We start from the raw sequence: 17,510 nt of genomic DNA, 5'->3' as shown, positions 1-17,510 counted from the left end.
TAAGTGTCCATGGGTAGATGAATGGACAAAGAAGATGTGAGATACCTTCTTCTTTGTTTTTTTTTTTCTCAACATATATTGCATTATTTGTTTCAGGGGTACAGATCTGTGATTCAACAGTATAAAAAAAACAAAGAAGATAGCAGGAGAGGAAGAATGAAGGGGGGAAATCGGAGGGGGAGATGAACCATGAGAGATGATGGACTCTGAAAAACAAACTGAGGGTTCTAGAGGGGACGGGGGTGGGGGAATGGGTTAGCCTGGTGATGGGTATTAAAGAGGGCATGTTCTGCGTGGAGCACTGGGTATTATGCACAAACAATGACTCATGGAACACTACATCAAAAACTAATGATGTAATGTACGGTGATTAACATAACAATAAAATTTAAACAAAAGAAGATGTGAGATACACACACACACACACACACACACACACAGGCATATTGCTTAGCCATAAAAAAGAATGAAATCTTGCCTTTTGTGACAACACAGATAGACCTAGAGGGTATTAAGCTAAGTGAAATAAGTCAGATGAAAACAAATACTGTATGATTTCACTTACATTTGCAATCTAAAAAGAAAAAGAAAACAAATGAACAAACAAAAACAGACCCTTAAATACAGAAAGCAAACTGGTGTTTGCAAGAAGAGAGAGGGCTTGGGGAATGGATGAATTAGGTGAAGGGAATTAAGAGTACAAAATTCCAGTTATAAAATTCCAGCATAGGAAATATAATCAATAATATTGTAATATCGTTGTATGGTGACAAATGGTGGCTATACTTATCATGGGGAGCATAGTGTAATATACAGATTTCTTGAATCACTATGGTCTACACCTGAAACTAACATAACATTGTATGTCAACTATACTTGAGTAACAAATATAAAAAAATAAGTAAATGATATAAAATGCAAAAACAAAAATTTCCCCTCAGGTTTTTAATACCCTTGCAGAGCCTATAACAAACTACCTACTACCTATCTACAAGGATTCTACTTGTACAGTCTACCGCCATCTTCTAAGGCTCCGACAAGGAGGGTTTAGGCAAACCATGCATATACTGTCCCAAAAGAACAGGGGTAGGCAACTTAGAATTCTCCTCTATATAATTTAGAATAAAAATTTCCTCACTCGAGACCCAATTCCTGCAACTCTGATCCTTGACATTGGATTTTGAGGAAGACTCTAGAGAAATATCAAAAGTTGGGGATAGATATCGAGAGCACACAGGTAGTCTAGGAAATGTGTTTCAAACTGATTCAGTGGCAAAGTGTTGTTGAAGACCTACTTATCCTTGGGAATTCAAAAGTTGTTGCCTTGGGAGCTTACAATATGAACATACAATGTCCCCAAAAGGGTTTTAACCAGAATTCAGGAAACGTTTTCTGACTGAAGCTCAGTAGAGTGTTCTTGCCAATGATTTCCCTAAATCTTTTGGTCACAAACACAAATAGCAGAACATCACTGCTCCATTTACATTCTAGTGGTTCTCACAAGGGTCTGGTAGCAGAAGCCAAGTAGCTTTTGTTAGCTTTTGCTCCTCAACAACTCAAGGAGACTCCATTCAGTTCCAAGGGCATTATTATGTTCTTGGTACCTTTAGCCCAGTTAGAAGTTGAACAGCCCCAAAGTAAACTTCATCCAGCCCTATTTTGAATGATTTTATGAATATTATGGAAAATGTTATCCTATTTAATGTGCACAAATGTCCTTCTATGTTTTGGCTTCGATTATCATTTTTCTCTGTGCCAGTATACTCTCTTACATTATTTTTTCTGAGCTTAAGTTAATGGACAATCACAAAATGGGGAAGAGAAAGTAGATAGGGAATGTTGAATCTAACAGAACAGCGCTGAGTTCTTGTCCTGCTGCTCAGGGGGAGAGAGGGCATAGGAGGTTCTCCAATGAGAGGGTCTTACTGGGGGTTAGCAAGCTACCCTTCAGAGATGAGAATACCATCTGAGTAGCTATAATTATTAATTAGCCCCTTAACATCAGTAGATTTAACCACATCAAATTATAGCAGAGTTTGATTATCTTAGTTAAAGTTTTTTATGGAGGTAGAGGGACCATAAGAGAAGATAAAAGGAAAAAAAAAGAAGTAAAGGATGGGTCAGTGTAGATTAGACTCCTCAGGAAATCTTCCTGTGAATCTGCTGCTTCTTTTGTTTCTTACTTTTTTAAAAAAATATTTTATTTATTTATTTGAGAGAGAGACAGACAGAGATAGTGAGAGAGAGCACGGGCAGGGAGGAGAGGGAGAAGCAGGCTCCCCGCTGAGCAGGGAGCCTGATGCCGGGCTTGATCCCAGGACCCTGGGATCATGACCCGAGCTGAAGGCAGACGCTTAATGACTGAGCCACTGAGGCACCCCTTGTGTCTTACTTTTTAACCATCTTGCTCAATCCCAGGAATGTTAAGGGTCTGTTATATTAAAATAATATCTACCTTTTATTAGGCATCACATAGACAATTTACACATGCATTTCATATTTTCTTTCGCTTTAAATATAATTTTCTTACACATATTTTACTTAATCCTTCCTACCTTATGAGGTAGGTATTATTTTCACCTTATAATTGAGTAAACAGGTTTAGGTAAAGGAACAGGCCCAGGCTTTCCATTAGTAAGTGGTAGAGCCAGGGTTTGAATCCATGTATATACCTAGCTTCAAAGAATAGGGTCTCAAACACTGCAAAATATGCCTCCCACATCTGTTTAAGGAAGCACATCTGCCTTCCTTAAAGAGTACTGGGTAGATGGTATATTTTATGATTTTCATAAAATGGATGAAAGAGTGGCACAAGTTCCCAAATGTTGTGAGAAACTGAAAATTTCTGTCTAGCTATCAATATCATTAAAACCCATGCACAATGGATTAACTGAAAAACGAGTGATTATTATTACATTAGCCCATTTTTTGGTTTTCCTTTGGCATTTGTCACCTACTGGTTCTATGAGAGTAGAATGTTTTGTAAGAATATCAGTTTATGGTGTTTTTACAGAGTAAGAACACAAAAAATTTCAAAGGCCAGGATTGGATAAAGATGGCCAAGATTCTGCCTTGCTGCTAATCATGGGTCCTTATTTGAAAATTAGAAAAGGTAGTTGTCAGATGCTTGAAGAAATGGATGAAAATCTAAGTAAGAGACTCTTCTCCTTCCCTGTCTTTTTTTTGGGGGTAGGGGTATGTGATCAGTAGTTGGTTCTACTCTGTTATCATCTATGGATGATTCCTACTCACATGTGGTTGAATGATAGGAAGTTATTACTGCATTCGGGCTAGAGTATAGAGATTTTCCTGTTAATATATTTCCTTATTTTTTTCCCTTGTCACAGAGGCAGGGACCTATCAACTCCTACGAAGATCCTCGAATGGCCTGTGGTTTCCAGTCCAGTTATCACCCGCAAAGAGCCTACTACCCCTTCTGGGATGAGGCAGCCACTCAGGAAGTTCCTACTGGTCTGGAACACTGTGGCTCAGGTAGGAACATGAACAAAGGCTCGGACTACAGAAAGAGTCGGAGGACAGTGGCAGGGTGATGTGGGCTGCATTCTCTGCAGCAACAACATCTGTCACGGCTTATGTGGGGACAAGATGCTATTGTTCTCTAATGGAAAGTCCCACTTTATTCTCCAGCGACAGGAAGATGAAACTCTAGGAATGAGCCCAAGAGAGGTTGCTTCAGGTCTTCATTCTGTAAATAGTTCTGTGCACCATGCATTTCCTGAGACTCACCCGTTTCTGCCTGGTTGTTGACAAAGGGCCTAGAAGTTCTGCAGTTGGAGTTAGCCTTCTTACAAAACGGAATTTCTTTATTCATCTTTTTTTCCCCATTGTCCTCAACTTCTTGGCCGGTGCCCACCTGCATCTGGCTCCTTTTTCCTCCATCCTCTCTCTCTCCCCAACTCTCCCTCGCAGACCTCCTTCCTCTCCTCCCAGCATTCTCTTCTCTCCCTGACTTGCTGGTCACCGTGCTGCCCCCTGGTGAGCAGGAATCGCATTCCTCCAGAGAGCTCTCCCATGGGTCCCCTCTCCCAGAGACCTGACAGGTTGAGAGTCCTTATCCCCATTGTTTTGCAAAGGTCACTGTGTATCTCACAAATTCCACGAGTCCGTGTTGACCTGTTAGCGTTTTTGTTACTTTACTTTTAACGCAAAATGTAAAATTTGATTTGGGATTCTGAAGTGATGGATTTGGGTATTAAGTTCAATTTATCATGAGGCCAGATTATATATCCAAATGCCAAAAAAACCAGTTCAAATACGTATTTTCTCAGGATGAATTCTTAGCCTAAGAAATCTCATAACTCTCACACGTTGAAAATATGTAATTCTAAGGCATGACATAGGGAGAAAGCCACTGGGAGCTCACTTAAATACAACTTTTTTGTTCAATGTTTCTTTACCGCACGTAACGATATGGTAGACTACTTTTATAATAGCAGAGACAGAAAATAAATGTTTGTTTTGTTGCCCATGCTTTAGCTTTGACCAGAAATATAGAGGCATAAAGCAAGATGCTGTAGCATTTGGTGGGGGTTGGGGGGAAGGCATGGGAGTCGCTTTCCAGTGATCTAGTTCTTCTCTAGGGCAGAATGAAATCAATCCCTGTATTGACTTGACTCAATAGCCTTGATATTTGTGATATTCTTTGGCATCGCCCTTGGATTTCAGACTTGGTATATTATGCTGTCACTTTCTGCTTGATTCTTCCAAGCATAAATACAAATGTCTCAGCTATTTATCCATTTGAAAAAGAGACAGGGAGGACTTCGCACCTGTTCACAGGTTAGACTTAAGGACTTAAGATTTTAAGAGATGACAAAAGTCATCCTTTACAAACTATTCTAAATAAATAGATCTTTTTAAAAAGATTTAATTTTTTTATTTGACAGAGCAAGAGAGTACAATCGAAGGGGGGGAAGGGCAGAAGCAGGCTCCCGATGAGCAAAAGGCCTGATGCAGGACTCAATCCCAGGACCCTGGGAGCATGACGTGAGCTGAAGGCAGACACCCAACCGACTGAACCACCCAGGAGCCCCTAAACAAATAGATCTTATTTGTATAAGCAAAAGGTCAGGATGGTTGTACCTACATTTATATAGTTCTTGAATCCTATCAGTGCCACTAGGCTTAAGTCTTGTATCTTTCAGTGCAACCCAGTTTAAAGTTACCTTGCCTTAACACTTTCCGCTCTGGATGGTGCTTCTGTTTGCTGTAAGTTACATCTTGTTAAGAGCTGAGGTTATTCCATGCTGGTCCATAGCCTCAAGATCAGAATGCCCCTTCTTCATAGCTAAAAGACATGGTCCTTTTTTTTTTTTTCCAGATGAGAAGTACATACATTCCCAAGTAAAGATGATTTTTCATTCTCCTCTTTGTCAAGGTTCTCAAAGGCAAAAGAATTTTTATTTCAGGGCCAAGGACACCGTGTCTGTGATGCACATGAAGAACCTCTGGGGATGAAGCTGCTTTAAAATGTGAGGATTCATAGTAGGATAATATAGTCTTCTTCCCACAGTCGACTTCGTTGTTGCAAGAAGGAAGCCAGGGTCACACAGACTAGTGGCTTCTGAGTAGGATGGGAAGATGGGTGTGTATAATAACCAGTCCTAAAATGACCTGGTTGTCATCAACCACCGCTCAGAAATACTAGAAAGCGTCCGTGGGGAGCGGTGCCTTGGTGGCAAATGTGAGGTCTCTATTTCCTTCTGCCCTAGGCTCCCTCTGATGGAAATATCTGGCAAGAACCCTGAGCTTTTCCAGCCCCTCCTTTGCCTTTTGAGCTGTCCAGACGAAATAGTTGCAGTGATTATTTCTGGGCTGTGGTCCAGCTCTCCTCAGCGATGGGTGTCCTTTGGAAGGAGATTTGGGGTTATAGAGAAGGGAGATGAAGACATAGACCAACCAATGATATCTCCAGCTGCAGCACATTTCCTTGGAGATGTGTTGAGTAAGAAGAAAGAGAGAAAAAAATACGCTACATTTTTTTCATCTTCTTTTATCCTATTTATAACTTCAGTTTCCTTCCCGTCCTCTGTCTCATGGCCACTCCCCACCCCCGCTCCCATCTCTCGTTTTGTGCTCTCAGAAGGAATGAATGAACTTCTTTTCCAAGGACTCCACATCTGTCAGTGACTGGAATACCCGGCAGGAGGGGCCATCGAGGAACATCAGGCCCCTTCCTAATAATGTGTCTCCTATTCATGAAGGGGCAGAGGCTGAGGAAGAGGGGGGGCGGTAAGGAAGGGGGTGGGGAGACAGGGAATAGAGCTGAGAGGAAACATGACTGGGGAAGAGCCTACCAGGTGAGCGGGAGAGAATGTTCAGTAACCAAGACAGTCAGGAATGGGTTGGACAGAACAGATGGTAAGAAGGGTGCCCAGGAAGACAGAGAAGCATGGGAATGGACAGAAAATAGAGGTTTGGGTGGACAGGTGGAGCAGGGTGGGAAGAGAAAATGAAAGCTGAATGGGAAGGCAAGAGAAGGGGAGCCCGGAAAAAGACAAGGCAAGAAGGGGAGGGGAAGATATGAAAGAGAAGAAACCAGATGAATCTGAGGACATTAACTATACGGCTAAAAAGGGAAGCCACATTTGCATGCAATTGCCCGTGCAGCTGTACATTTCTTCATGACAATCTCGTAGTCATCATTTTCTTTTATTTCTCCTCCTCCTCCCCGTCCGCCTCCTCCCCCTCATCCCTCTGAGCCTGGAGCCATTAGCAAGAGCCAATGGGGACGGGGAGCTGGTGTTCTGCATGAATGAATGGCCCTTTCTGTGTCGGCTCCTCGTCATCCCTCTGTCAGGGAGCCTTGTGAATCAATGGAGCCCCTTACACTAGACAGGGCTGAAATGTCTGTTACTGTTTATAGTCTGACTGGAGTGGAGCCCACTGACCCTGCCTCCTCTCTGTTCTCGTGTCTACTCTTCTGTCCCCAACATCAGCCCTTTCTCTCAATCATCATAGCAAGAATCCTTTTTTAGGTCAGTCTCTTACTCCTTGTCTCTAAGAAGTCATTAACATTTCACTGCCATTAACTATTATTACGAGTTCCTAACCACAGTCCTGTTGAGAAGGGGCACAGTAGATGGTACACCATTTTTTGGATCGAGCCAGTGAGCTGGAGTCATGCAATGCCTGTTTTCCACTGGAAACTAGAAAACTGACATCAGAGACCCAACTGAGCACCCAGGCCACAAGACCACAGTCCATCCCACCAGTTGACAGCTGCCCATATTTAATTTTAATATTATGAATGACAACAGTGTGTATCAGAAAATATGACGCTTGATGAGCACCCTTCCAGAGTGATATACTCTCAAGTTATTTTTCATTTCCTGGGTGGATTTGTCTTGAATCAGCCAAACTTATGGATATGATGCTGTAACTAAGGTTCCCTTTTGTGAAATAGTTGCTTAGGGCTGGCAAACAGTCTATAGCCGCATAAGACAATATCCCCAACTTAGCCCTACGGGAATGAACCTGTGGTCTCCGTTCCGTGGTCCTCAGAAGCAAGACAATACTATATTTCTTCTTGTATAATGCAGTTTGGTAGGTTTTTGGTCATTGAACATAATAAAAACCTCATCTACCCACGTTTACAGCCTACCTTCCACTTCTTCTTCATGAGAGAGGAAGTATGCATAGTATATTGGTAAAGAATCCAGATTCTGGAACCAGATTGCTTGGGTTTGCACATCAACTCTTCCTAACCGGGTGACCTTAGGCAACTTACTGTATCTCCGTACTCGTTTCCTCCCCTATACCAGTGGTTCTCAAAGTGTGTCAGAATCACCTAGACGGCTTGTTAAAGCACAGGGTGTTGGGTTCTATCCCCAGGGTTTCTGACTCAGTGAGTCTAGGGTAAGACTCAAGAATTTGCATTTTTCACAAGGTCTTAGGTGCTACTGCTGTTGCTGGTCCAGAGACCACACTTTGAAAACCACTAAGTTAATATATGTGAAGCCTGAAGCAGCGCTGTCACTTAGCAAGCACCATATGAATGTTCGCCATCATCATTCATCGCCCCGAAGTGTCCAGAAATGTCTGTGTATCATTGAGTCATGAAGTGACCTGCTGATTGGTTGAATACTTTTGGTGGTCAGTGCCACATACTGGAAACAGAGCAGATGTCTGGAGAAGGGGAAGACTCGTTCCTTGTCTCTAAGTGCCTTTGTTCAAGCGTGTTACGGGGCGGGGGGGTGGGGTACACTTACATGATAGAAGAAATGGCTCCCACGTGAAATGTTACACTTACTCATAAGATAATGTTTGGCAGTGTGTGTGACTTTGGATCTCGCTATTTAGTATTTCTAAAATAAAGTTACTAGTAAAATGGTAGAACGAAAGAAAGTGTTTCTCAAATAAACTTTGGAAGTTCAAGTGGGAGATGTACTGGGAGCCCAAGTTTCTGGTCTCTCCTGGGGCTTTTTCAGATGGCCAGGCAGCTGGGAGAGATCAAACCTGGCCTAGTTGACAACCAGGTGGGAAGTTTCAGCGGGAGAAGCAGATGCCTCCAGTATGGCTTTTAAGCGTTGAGAATGTCGAGAGAATGCCAGGCCGACTTGTTGAATGGAGAGTCACCTTGCTCCGAAGTGTTTATTCGCATAGCAGGTTTGGCCTTTCCGCTGACCATCTCAGATGGCCCCGTGGTTTTAAAAGAACAGTATTTTCAACTCTATCTGCTGCACATATCTGTTCTTTCCTCCTTCAGGCTGTGTGTTCCTTCTCTGGAGGACCTGTTTCAGTCTCTTTGTTCTTCAAAAACAGTTCCGATCCTCTGTGTGTGTATGTGTTTCTGGGATGCTGTAATGTGGGTCATTCCTCACAGGGAAAATTGTGACCTTCTCAGCTGCTGACTTGATAGTTGTGGCCTTGGGGAAGGAGGAAGCTATGACCCTGTCTCACGACCTTGCACTGAGGGCTATGGTTGGGCCTAGCTGCCCTGGCAAGTCATAACCAGGGGACAGGGCTGAGGGAAGCTGGATACAAGAATCCCTCCCCCCCCGCCCCACATCGCACCTCTGAGAGGACCAGAGGTTGCCAGGAGGCAAGAGCTCTGTAGTGCATTAGGAAGAGAATCTATATGCAAAAAACCTACCCTATTCCCTTGTATATTATTTTGTTCTTCTTCTGAGGAGGTATCTATGACTGCCTGACTCTGTTCTCCATAAGTGAAGGATCTTACTCCCACTACAGACTGGATTTGCTCCCATTTACCAATGTCACATCGCCGCCTTCTTTCTACTCCCATCTCCTGACCCCTTGGCAGCTCTCGAGTCTGCTAGGTCATATGCACATTACAAGAACTTAGTGGTATAAATGTTTATGAGTCTAAGCCAAGGGTTGAGCAGTGGTGTGATGGAAAAGAGCAAGAACATGCCCGGAATCTTGTCCCCTCACCTTTAACAGGTGGGATACTTGCGCTGATTGCAAAGAGGTCTTGTGCCCATCAAATGGGGTATATACTTAAAAGGTCATGGCCTATAGCGGGTGATCAATAAATGCTACCTTCCTTCTTTTTCCTTTCAGCACGATTTGAGTGTGAATTTAAGTGAGCCAAAGAAAGTAGATGTCCCACCGTTATCCAGTGACTCTTGCCCACTCATCTTGCCCACGGCTTATTTTCTGACACCTGCCAACCTTATCGTTCACGTGTCTCCTTTTACCAGTGAAGGAAGCCTGGTGAGGACCAAGAAGAGACGCTCTGCCCCATGGGACCAGAGTCTTGTGTCTCTCTGGACTTGTGCCTAGCAGCCCAGGGCAGTAAGGATTGCAAACGTCTTTGCAGATGTGAATCATTTCTGTAGGTGCTTGGGAAGGAAGGTCCCCTCAGGGAAGAAACCTTTAGTGGAGTTCCAGTTAGAATGCAAACCTTCTGTTGGCTGTCCTCCGACGCGTCCCTTCTCAAAAATCCTAGGATGTAACGGCCTTGCACTGAAAATCCCAGGGGGCTGGGGAGAAAAAAGTTCTCTGAACTTTTTCAAACCACAAATATTTGGTCTGAGTTGGGAAAAGGTCCCCGGGGCAGCGAGTTCTTATTTGATTCAAGCAGTTTGACCCCTCTTCTGGAACTCCTCGAGCGGGGGCTGGGGACGGTGGATGCCACGCCTGGCGTCGGCCCCCGCTTGGCTTGGCCCGGCCCTGCTCCACTCTGTGAATGGAAAGCTCAGGCTGGGTGAATGGGGTGGGAGCTGGAGTCCGGCCGGGAGGAGAGGGTTGCTGCGTGGGACCGCGCAGGGGTGGGGGCTGGATGCGCAGAGACAGCCTGTTTTTCTCAGTGTCTGGCCGCGGAGAGACTCTGACTCTCTCTTTCCAGATGTTCGCTGTGTTTATAGCTGCTGAAGCCGGAGACCCAGCTCCCTCATTAATAAGTTTCTTTCTTGCACTGCGGCCAGGGGTCTGAGCCCAGAGTCCGCAGCTGGAGGAGGCTCGGTGGGGGAGGGCTGCCCGGTGGGGGAGGGCCGCCCCGCAGGGGGAGGTGTCTCGCTCCCTCCCCCAGCCTCTGCGTCCCTAACCCCTACCCCGCCTCCCTCCTCTGCAATCCTCCCAAAATACACGAGCACACAAAAAGAAAAACACCAGCAGATTTTTTATTTCAGAGAGTAAACACTTGGGCCATGGGGGTCTGGAGGTTATGGGAAAAGAGGAAACCATCAGGCTAATCAGGCAGGCACACACTTCCCCTGCTGAAATAAAACAGAAATCATTGCTCCGCAGGGCTGGCCGGTTAACCCTGGCGCTGCCAGAGACGCTGGCGCGGGCCGAGCAAGCCGAGCAAGCCGGGAGGTAGGGCGTCCGAGGACGAGGACCAGAGTTTTTAAATGCAGGTCCAGGCAGGGAGGAGAGGAGAGAGGAGTGGACTCCCTGGGCCTGAATGCCTTCCATTCAGTCTGTGGTAGCACCTCTGCCCCAAGCCGGGCTTTGGAAAGAGACGGTTGGAACACATAGATTCTGCACTGAGATGGAAGTTTTGCAAGAGGTCAGAGGGAGTTCTAGGTAGGTCAGGGAGATGGAGAGATAGGGAAGGGAGCCCAACGCTCGACCCAGAGTACACGTGTGGATTGTCACTGTTTAGAAATGAGCAGGAGGATTTAGTGGGAAGGATTCAGGTCAGTGTTATAGCCCTGCCACCTACTAGCTCTGCAACCACGGGGCCAAATCGCTGAGCCCTTCTGAGCCCCCTGTTTTCTCATTTGTAATATAATAGTGCCCACCTCACAGAATTATGGTGGGGAACAAAACACCGCATTGAGTGTGGAAATGGCAAATACCAAAGCATGGGTCTCAATTTATGATTTCATAGATTGTTGTAAATTGATCAGTTTCCTCTCTCCTTCCCTGCCTCCTTCCTTTCTCTTTCCCTCCCTCCTTCCTTTCTTGAGCCTGCCTGCCTTCCTTCCTTCCCTTCCCTTCCCTTCCCCATTAAATACCTTGCTTCAGCGTCCACCTTCACTCACTGGCCCTGTTGCTGCCTGTCTGGAGAGCATAAATATGGCATGGGCCAGAGGTCATAGGTCAAACATGAGACCTAATTGCACTGTGAGAGAAATTACCTTTCCACTGATGTATAGGGCAACCTTTGGCTGCCAGTGTGAGTGGTCCAGCAGCTCTCATTTCAGACCCTGCCCCCACCTGACCGCCTAGTCAGGGAACCATCCCCTCTTCCAGATCACTATTTTTAAAAATAGGGGCGTGCCTTCCCCACTCCAATCCTGAACACCCCAGTTCGATTCACTTACCACCTCCGGAAAAAATGTTTGATTCTTTTTGATGTTCTTGCTTTTGAAGAAAATATGCCTTTGGAACCTCTGCTCATCCTTGCAGGGAACATTAACAAAACAAGACAACAGAGCTGCTAACTCCTGAAGTTGTTTTGTGTGTTTCCCGGTGTCTGCTCAGACTTGCTGCCCAGCTGCTTGAGAAACGGGGGGGTACCGGGGTTGTAAATATCCACAGAAGCAGGGTTCTAGTCGCCTTTGCTGTTCTCTTGATTTCTTACCTGCTTCCTACACTTTTTTTTTTTTTTAAATCAACCCTGACAACTTTCTGCCAAGTCTCAGAACTGCAGATTCTCGTAAGAGCAGGGGTGGTTGACCGGGCTGAGCGTCCGAAATGTGCGATCCTTCCGCAGTGGTGTGCAAGGAGTTTCCGAAGGGTCTGTAGCTTTCCTCGGATTCTCCGAGTGGTCTGGGACCCCCAAGAAGAAGTGAAGAACTACTGGCCAGGAGAAAAGGGACTTTAGTATCCCCTCCAGCATTTAAAAGCATGGTGTACATAGAGAGTATGCAAAGCCTATTTTGTGGAACTGGATTGAATTCCGTGGTAGGAGCTTCCTCCCTATCAATCCCTCCTCACCGCTCTGGTCAGTCCCAAGAGAGTGTATTTAAATCTGGAAGCGGATTCTATCCCATTGTGCCAGAGACACTGGGCATTGAAGCCTTGACTGAAGACCAGCCATATTTCTCTCTCTCTCTCTTTTTTTTCCTTTCAACATCCCCTTTTATTTCGTGTTCCATAGAATGAGCTCTGCAAATGTCCATGGAGGTTATGGACCTGTGGCCTCTCTACTGTGAGGTGGGGGGGCGGGGAGGGAGGGGAGCACTTCAGGCTCCTCCAGAGCCACAGGGGAGAGTCACGCTGTGATCTGTTTCTCGCAGATGTGCCTCTAGTGATAGACTTTCTCAGCTGCCCCCTGCGGGTGTGTGTGTGTGTGTGTGTGTGTGTGTGTGTGTGTGTGTGTGTGTGTGAGGGGGGAGAGTGAGTGGTAGAAACACTGCCTCTGAAGGGGACAAGAGTCCAGAGCTCACACCCCCCCCCACCAACAATGTGTGCAAAAACAACCATGGCGCCCACATAGGCCTCCAGATGCTGCATACCCCCACCCAACTGCCTCCAACTCTGGGCGCCCTGCAGGATCTCAGCCCCCATTTCTGATCTTTGGCCTCTTGTGGAACTACTAACTGTTCTATCCACTGTCACAGACTGGCTTAGTCAAGTGGAGACCATTTTCAGAAGTTTCAAATCTAGGGAGAGAGATGACCCCACCCTAGGTCAGCTCCTTTGAACTGCCCAGTGACATCTTAGCATTTCCTTCTTCTTTGGTCAGGACAGCTGGACGTTCTTCACTGAACAGGGCTTAAGGCTTACGTGATGTTGATAAGTTGAATGTCGGGTTTTATAAGGAAAGTGGCTGAAACGTCTGTGGTCCTGCTCCTGGAGAGTTGAGGGAAGCCTGGAATTAACGGAAGAGTGGTTGCTTCAACCATACCTGAGATATTCAGGCATTTCATCGGTACTTTGTGCCTTGAAAATCTGAGTTTAAAGTTCCTGAACAACAACACCAACCTATCATGATGTAAAGTTTGCTTGACTTTTGGTAGGTTTTTTGTTTCCAACATAATTCAGATCCCTCAGAATTTCCAGTTGGAGATCTGTGCCTATCTCTATTTCTGTTGATTCTCTCCTGATTAATAAAAAAAATTAAGAATGTAGAGTTAAAATAGTTCATATCCTATTCTTGTTCAATTTTAAATAATCTTATTGTAGCAAGTCCCAAGAGAAGGCCTGCCTTCTTTCTAGAACAACTAGAGAGGAGGAGTAATTGTCATTCATTAAATACTTTCTATATACTAAGAATCACACATGTGTGGTGATTTCACTCTTAAAACATTCCTCTGAGGATGATATTATGACCCATTTTACAGATGAGATGAATGAGGCTCAGAGAGGTAACTGGACCTCCCAAAGAAGTCTAACTATAATTCTGAGAGGGAGAGGGTCAGTAAAACTGGGATCCTACTGCAAAACCCATGCTCTGACCTTGATGCAAACTTGGCCTGCCTCTAAAATGTTTTTTTTAGGTCTTCATTGTTGCCTCATCCCTGGTAGCTAGTGTCCATCCTAGAGGGTAAGAGAATATAAGCTTTCCTCATTGTCCCACAAACCAGAGACCCATGAAAATCTTAGTGCTGAATAGAGAAAACGAGCCTGTGTAGCCTATCTTTTTGGATCTTCTCTCTTCCTTTGGGTCTGACATCGGGCATGAAGGAGCTTGGTCATCTGCAGGGCCCGTTGGGAGAGTGGGTTTTCCTTTGCTGGGCAATCCTTTAGGGTCTGTCCCCTAAGCATCACACCCCCTTTGCCCCCTTTCTCCTCCATCAGCTGGCTTTGGGAGCAGACAGAGTCACTGAGCAAGACTAAACCCTAAGAAGTTTGTGAAAGGTTATACCCTTGAAGCTATCCACAGTGTACACAGCACGTGCTGAAGTTTACACAGACTTCTCAGACCTCTGAATAGAGGGACTAATTGTGGGGAAGCTGCTTTTCAGCACACAGGATGGGCTGTTCTCTGTGGGTTTTACTATCAAAAGGCTTTTAAAAGTGCAGTGTAGCCATTGTTGAATATTTCACAATGAATTAAATACCATTTTTCTCCCCGCAGCTGTTCCATGTGAGTGAGCGTAGAGTGCTTTTTTTTTTTTTTTTCCTCCTGGCAGAAGACGTCTGCTGTATAAACCTAAGCACTGGGGTAATGAGATTATTTGTGTGCGAATTCTTTAGGAAAAGCATTTCTTTATTTTAAACTCAATGATGTGATTCGGGCTTGCTGCTCTGGAGATGGGAGAGGGGGAGCCTTGGAAGAGAATGGAATTGAAATGTCTTTGAGCCGAATTGGGAGCAGGCAGGGGTGAGGGGCTCTGGGATGAGGCTTCTAAACCTCAGTGCATTTATCCGCAATTCCCCCGGGGGCGGCCTGCCTCTCCCAGCATTACTGACTGGGCTGCAGTGGAGGGAAATTCCATATTCTTCCTTCCTTCCTTTCCTTTCCTTTTCCTTCCTTCCTTCCTTCCTTCCTTCCTTCCTTCCTTCCTTCCTTCCTTTCTCTCTCTCTCTCTCTCTTTCTTTCTTTCTTTCTTTCAACAATTAATCAGTTTTCCATCTGCCCTTTCAGCATTTCTTCCTGATCTCACAACTTTTAATGGAATTGAAGGAACATTTGTTTTGCTCTCTACCTGTTTTTATATCAGAGAGCACTTAAAAACTTGAAATTACAGGGGCGCCGGGTGGCTCAGTTGTCAAGCGTTTGCCTTCCGCTCAGGTCACGATCCCCGGGTCCTGGGATCGAGCCCCGCATCGGGCTCCCTGCTCAGCGGGAAGGCTGCTTCTCTCTCTCCCACTCCCCCTGCTTGTGTCCCCTCTCCTGTGCTCTCTTTCTCTCTCTGTCAAATAAATAAATAAAATATTTAAAAAAAAACAAAAAAAAATTGAAATTACAATGAAATCTCTAAGGAAAACAGCTTTCCTCTAACACTTAGGGTGGTCTCTATAGTTAGGACAATATTCAACTTTACTGGTGCTATGACATCCAGTGCTACACCAAATGTCCTCTCCTCTTCCCTTGCTTGACTTACTTTTCCTCTTCAAATTATTCATTGCCTTTCATAGAAATCAAGCTTCAGGTAAGCAGTGAGTTGGAACGAAGTATAAAATCAATTACGATGGAAAACTATGCAGATTTAACTCTTCATAATGTATCATCAGAGAGTTACCAGCTGGTCTTTAGATCCATTGAAGACTGAGGGGGAAAAATGGGAAAAAATGGGAAAAGAGAGGTTTAGATTAGCTATGGTGAAATTTAACTCTGAAATCCATTATTAAAGGAGTTTGTGAATTGCCTATCCCCTCAAATATCTCTCAGGACATTTCAAAAGTAGCCTAAGCCATTTTTTATTATCCTTCTGCTCCTATCACATAAAGACAAAAATTTAAAAACCTTTTAAGGGAACTTCAAGGGAATGTTTTAGGAATCTATCAAGTGGGAACGAGCAGGTCAGATATGAAAAGAAAGCTATTGATTTCGAGAATAATCTTTTAGTTCTGCTTCAGTGAGTGAAGCAAAAAGGGGACTCAGCTAGGCATGAGAGCTCAACCAATAAGATTTGGGGGCAAAGGACTGAGGGTTTGAAATGTCCTTCTGCATTTTTCCCATTGTTATTGTTCACTTATTCTTTTCACTACCCGTATTTCCTGATATCTGTGGCAGGTGGGCAGGTGGAAATTAATCATTCTCCCCTCCCCCCAGCCGAAGTGGAAGACCTGCTGGAAAAGCAAGAGAGAATCTGTGTGGTTTGGGTTACTTTATTTTTTTTAAAGATTTTTAAAATATTTTATTTTTTTGAGGTAGAGAGAGAGAGAAAGAGCATGAGCAGGGTGGCAGAAGCAGAGGGAGAAGCAGATCCCCCGCTGAGCAGGGAGCCCGATGTGGCGCTCAATCCCAGGACCCTGGGATCATGACCTGAGCTGAAGGCAGACGCATACCTGACTGAGCCACCCAGGCGCCCCGGTTTGGGTTGCTCTCAAACACATAATCGTTTTCCTCTTTCTGGCTGGGAACTAGTACTTTGCCATGTGCAGATGTGCCAGGCTTATTTTATTTTATTTTTTATTTTTTTGGTAATAATAATTATAAAAACAATCCATCCCTTCAAAGAAAATTTGTAAATTAAAGAATACTTTAGGGGGAAAGGGTACTTCAGTTTCATCAGTTAATGGTTAATGTTAAAAAGTCTACTCCATGAATATTTTCCTGTGAATAGTTCACCTGGCTATCACACAGTCGTCTCAAAGTTACACCTGAGCTCATCCCTTTCTCTCCTGCCTCCATAACGCAACCTAGACCCTCCATCCTGTCTTGGCCAAAGTCAAACGATCTACCAATCACCAGCCTAGGAAACTAGTAGTTAGTATTGATTTCCTCCTTTTTGCCTTAACCCTTATGTTGTTTGAGGCTCATGGCAGAAATCTGGCTCAATTAACTTCAGCTGAGGAGGGAATTTCTTGACTCACAGAACTGAGAAGTTCCAGAAGAGCCAGCCGGGGGAACTCTAGCATAGCAATAACCTCCTCAAGTCCCTTGCCCTGCTCTTCCTGGGTCTCTTTATTCCTCTCTTCCTCTTCTGTCTCCTCCTTCTCTCTCTTTAGCTCCTGTCTTCTTGTCTTTCCTAAAAGGGAAGTGGGAGGGGTCTGGTAGCAGAAGAGGGGAAAACTCTAGAATACAAAAGGAGCAGGTGATCACCGGATCCTCATACTGAGTTGGGCACAAGTCCTGTCAATCTTATCTTCTAAATATCTCTTGAATTTATAAGGACTACTATTATTATTACTATTATCATCAATCTCTTGGTTTAGGCCCCAGTTGCATGCCCCCAATACTGGTGAGTACCTGAATTGTAGATCATCTCACTGTGTTGCAATTACTGATTTTTGTCTTTGCTGCTCCTCTGTATGTACCTCGAGGGTAGGCCTTCGTCCTTGCCCTGTTCCTAGTGCCTGGCCGAGTACCTGGACTGTCATAGGCACTCAGTTGATGTTTGTTGGGTAAACAAGACAGGGTTATGAGAGTCATCCGTCGGGATGATTTTAAAATCAGTTAAGAAGTTACTAAATTAAAAAAAACAAACAAACCAACCAACCCAAAAAACACCCTAAACTCT

General features: G+C 44.7%; 1 protein-coding gene across 1 annotated transcript in view; it reads left to right on the top strand.

Annotated features, from left to right (window-relative positions):
- The window catches only part of ETS1 (ETS proto-oncogene 1, transcription factor), a 128,040-nt gene that overhangs the window by 26,294 nt on the left and 84,236 nt on the right, over positions 1 to 17,510 (top strand). Inside the window, exon 3 of the mRNA XM_027579154.1 lies at positions 3,348 to 3,492. Coding sequence (XP_027434955.1) covers positions 3,348 to 3,492 — 145 coding nt within the window. The remainder of the gene's footprint in view (positions 1 to 3,347; positions 3,493 to 17,510) is intronic.

This window comes from Zalophus californianus, chromosome 11 (assembly GCF_009762305.2).
Source record: "Zalophus californianus isolate mZalCal1 chromosome 11, mZalCal1.pri.v2, whole genome shotgun sequence".
Taxonomy (NCBI): Eukaryota; Metazoa; Chordata; class Mammalia; order Carnivora; family Otariidae; genus Zalophus; species Zalophus californianus.
Note: the sequence above shows the minus strand (reverse complement) of the source record. Positions and strands in the feature narration are given on the sequence as shown.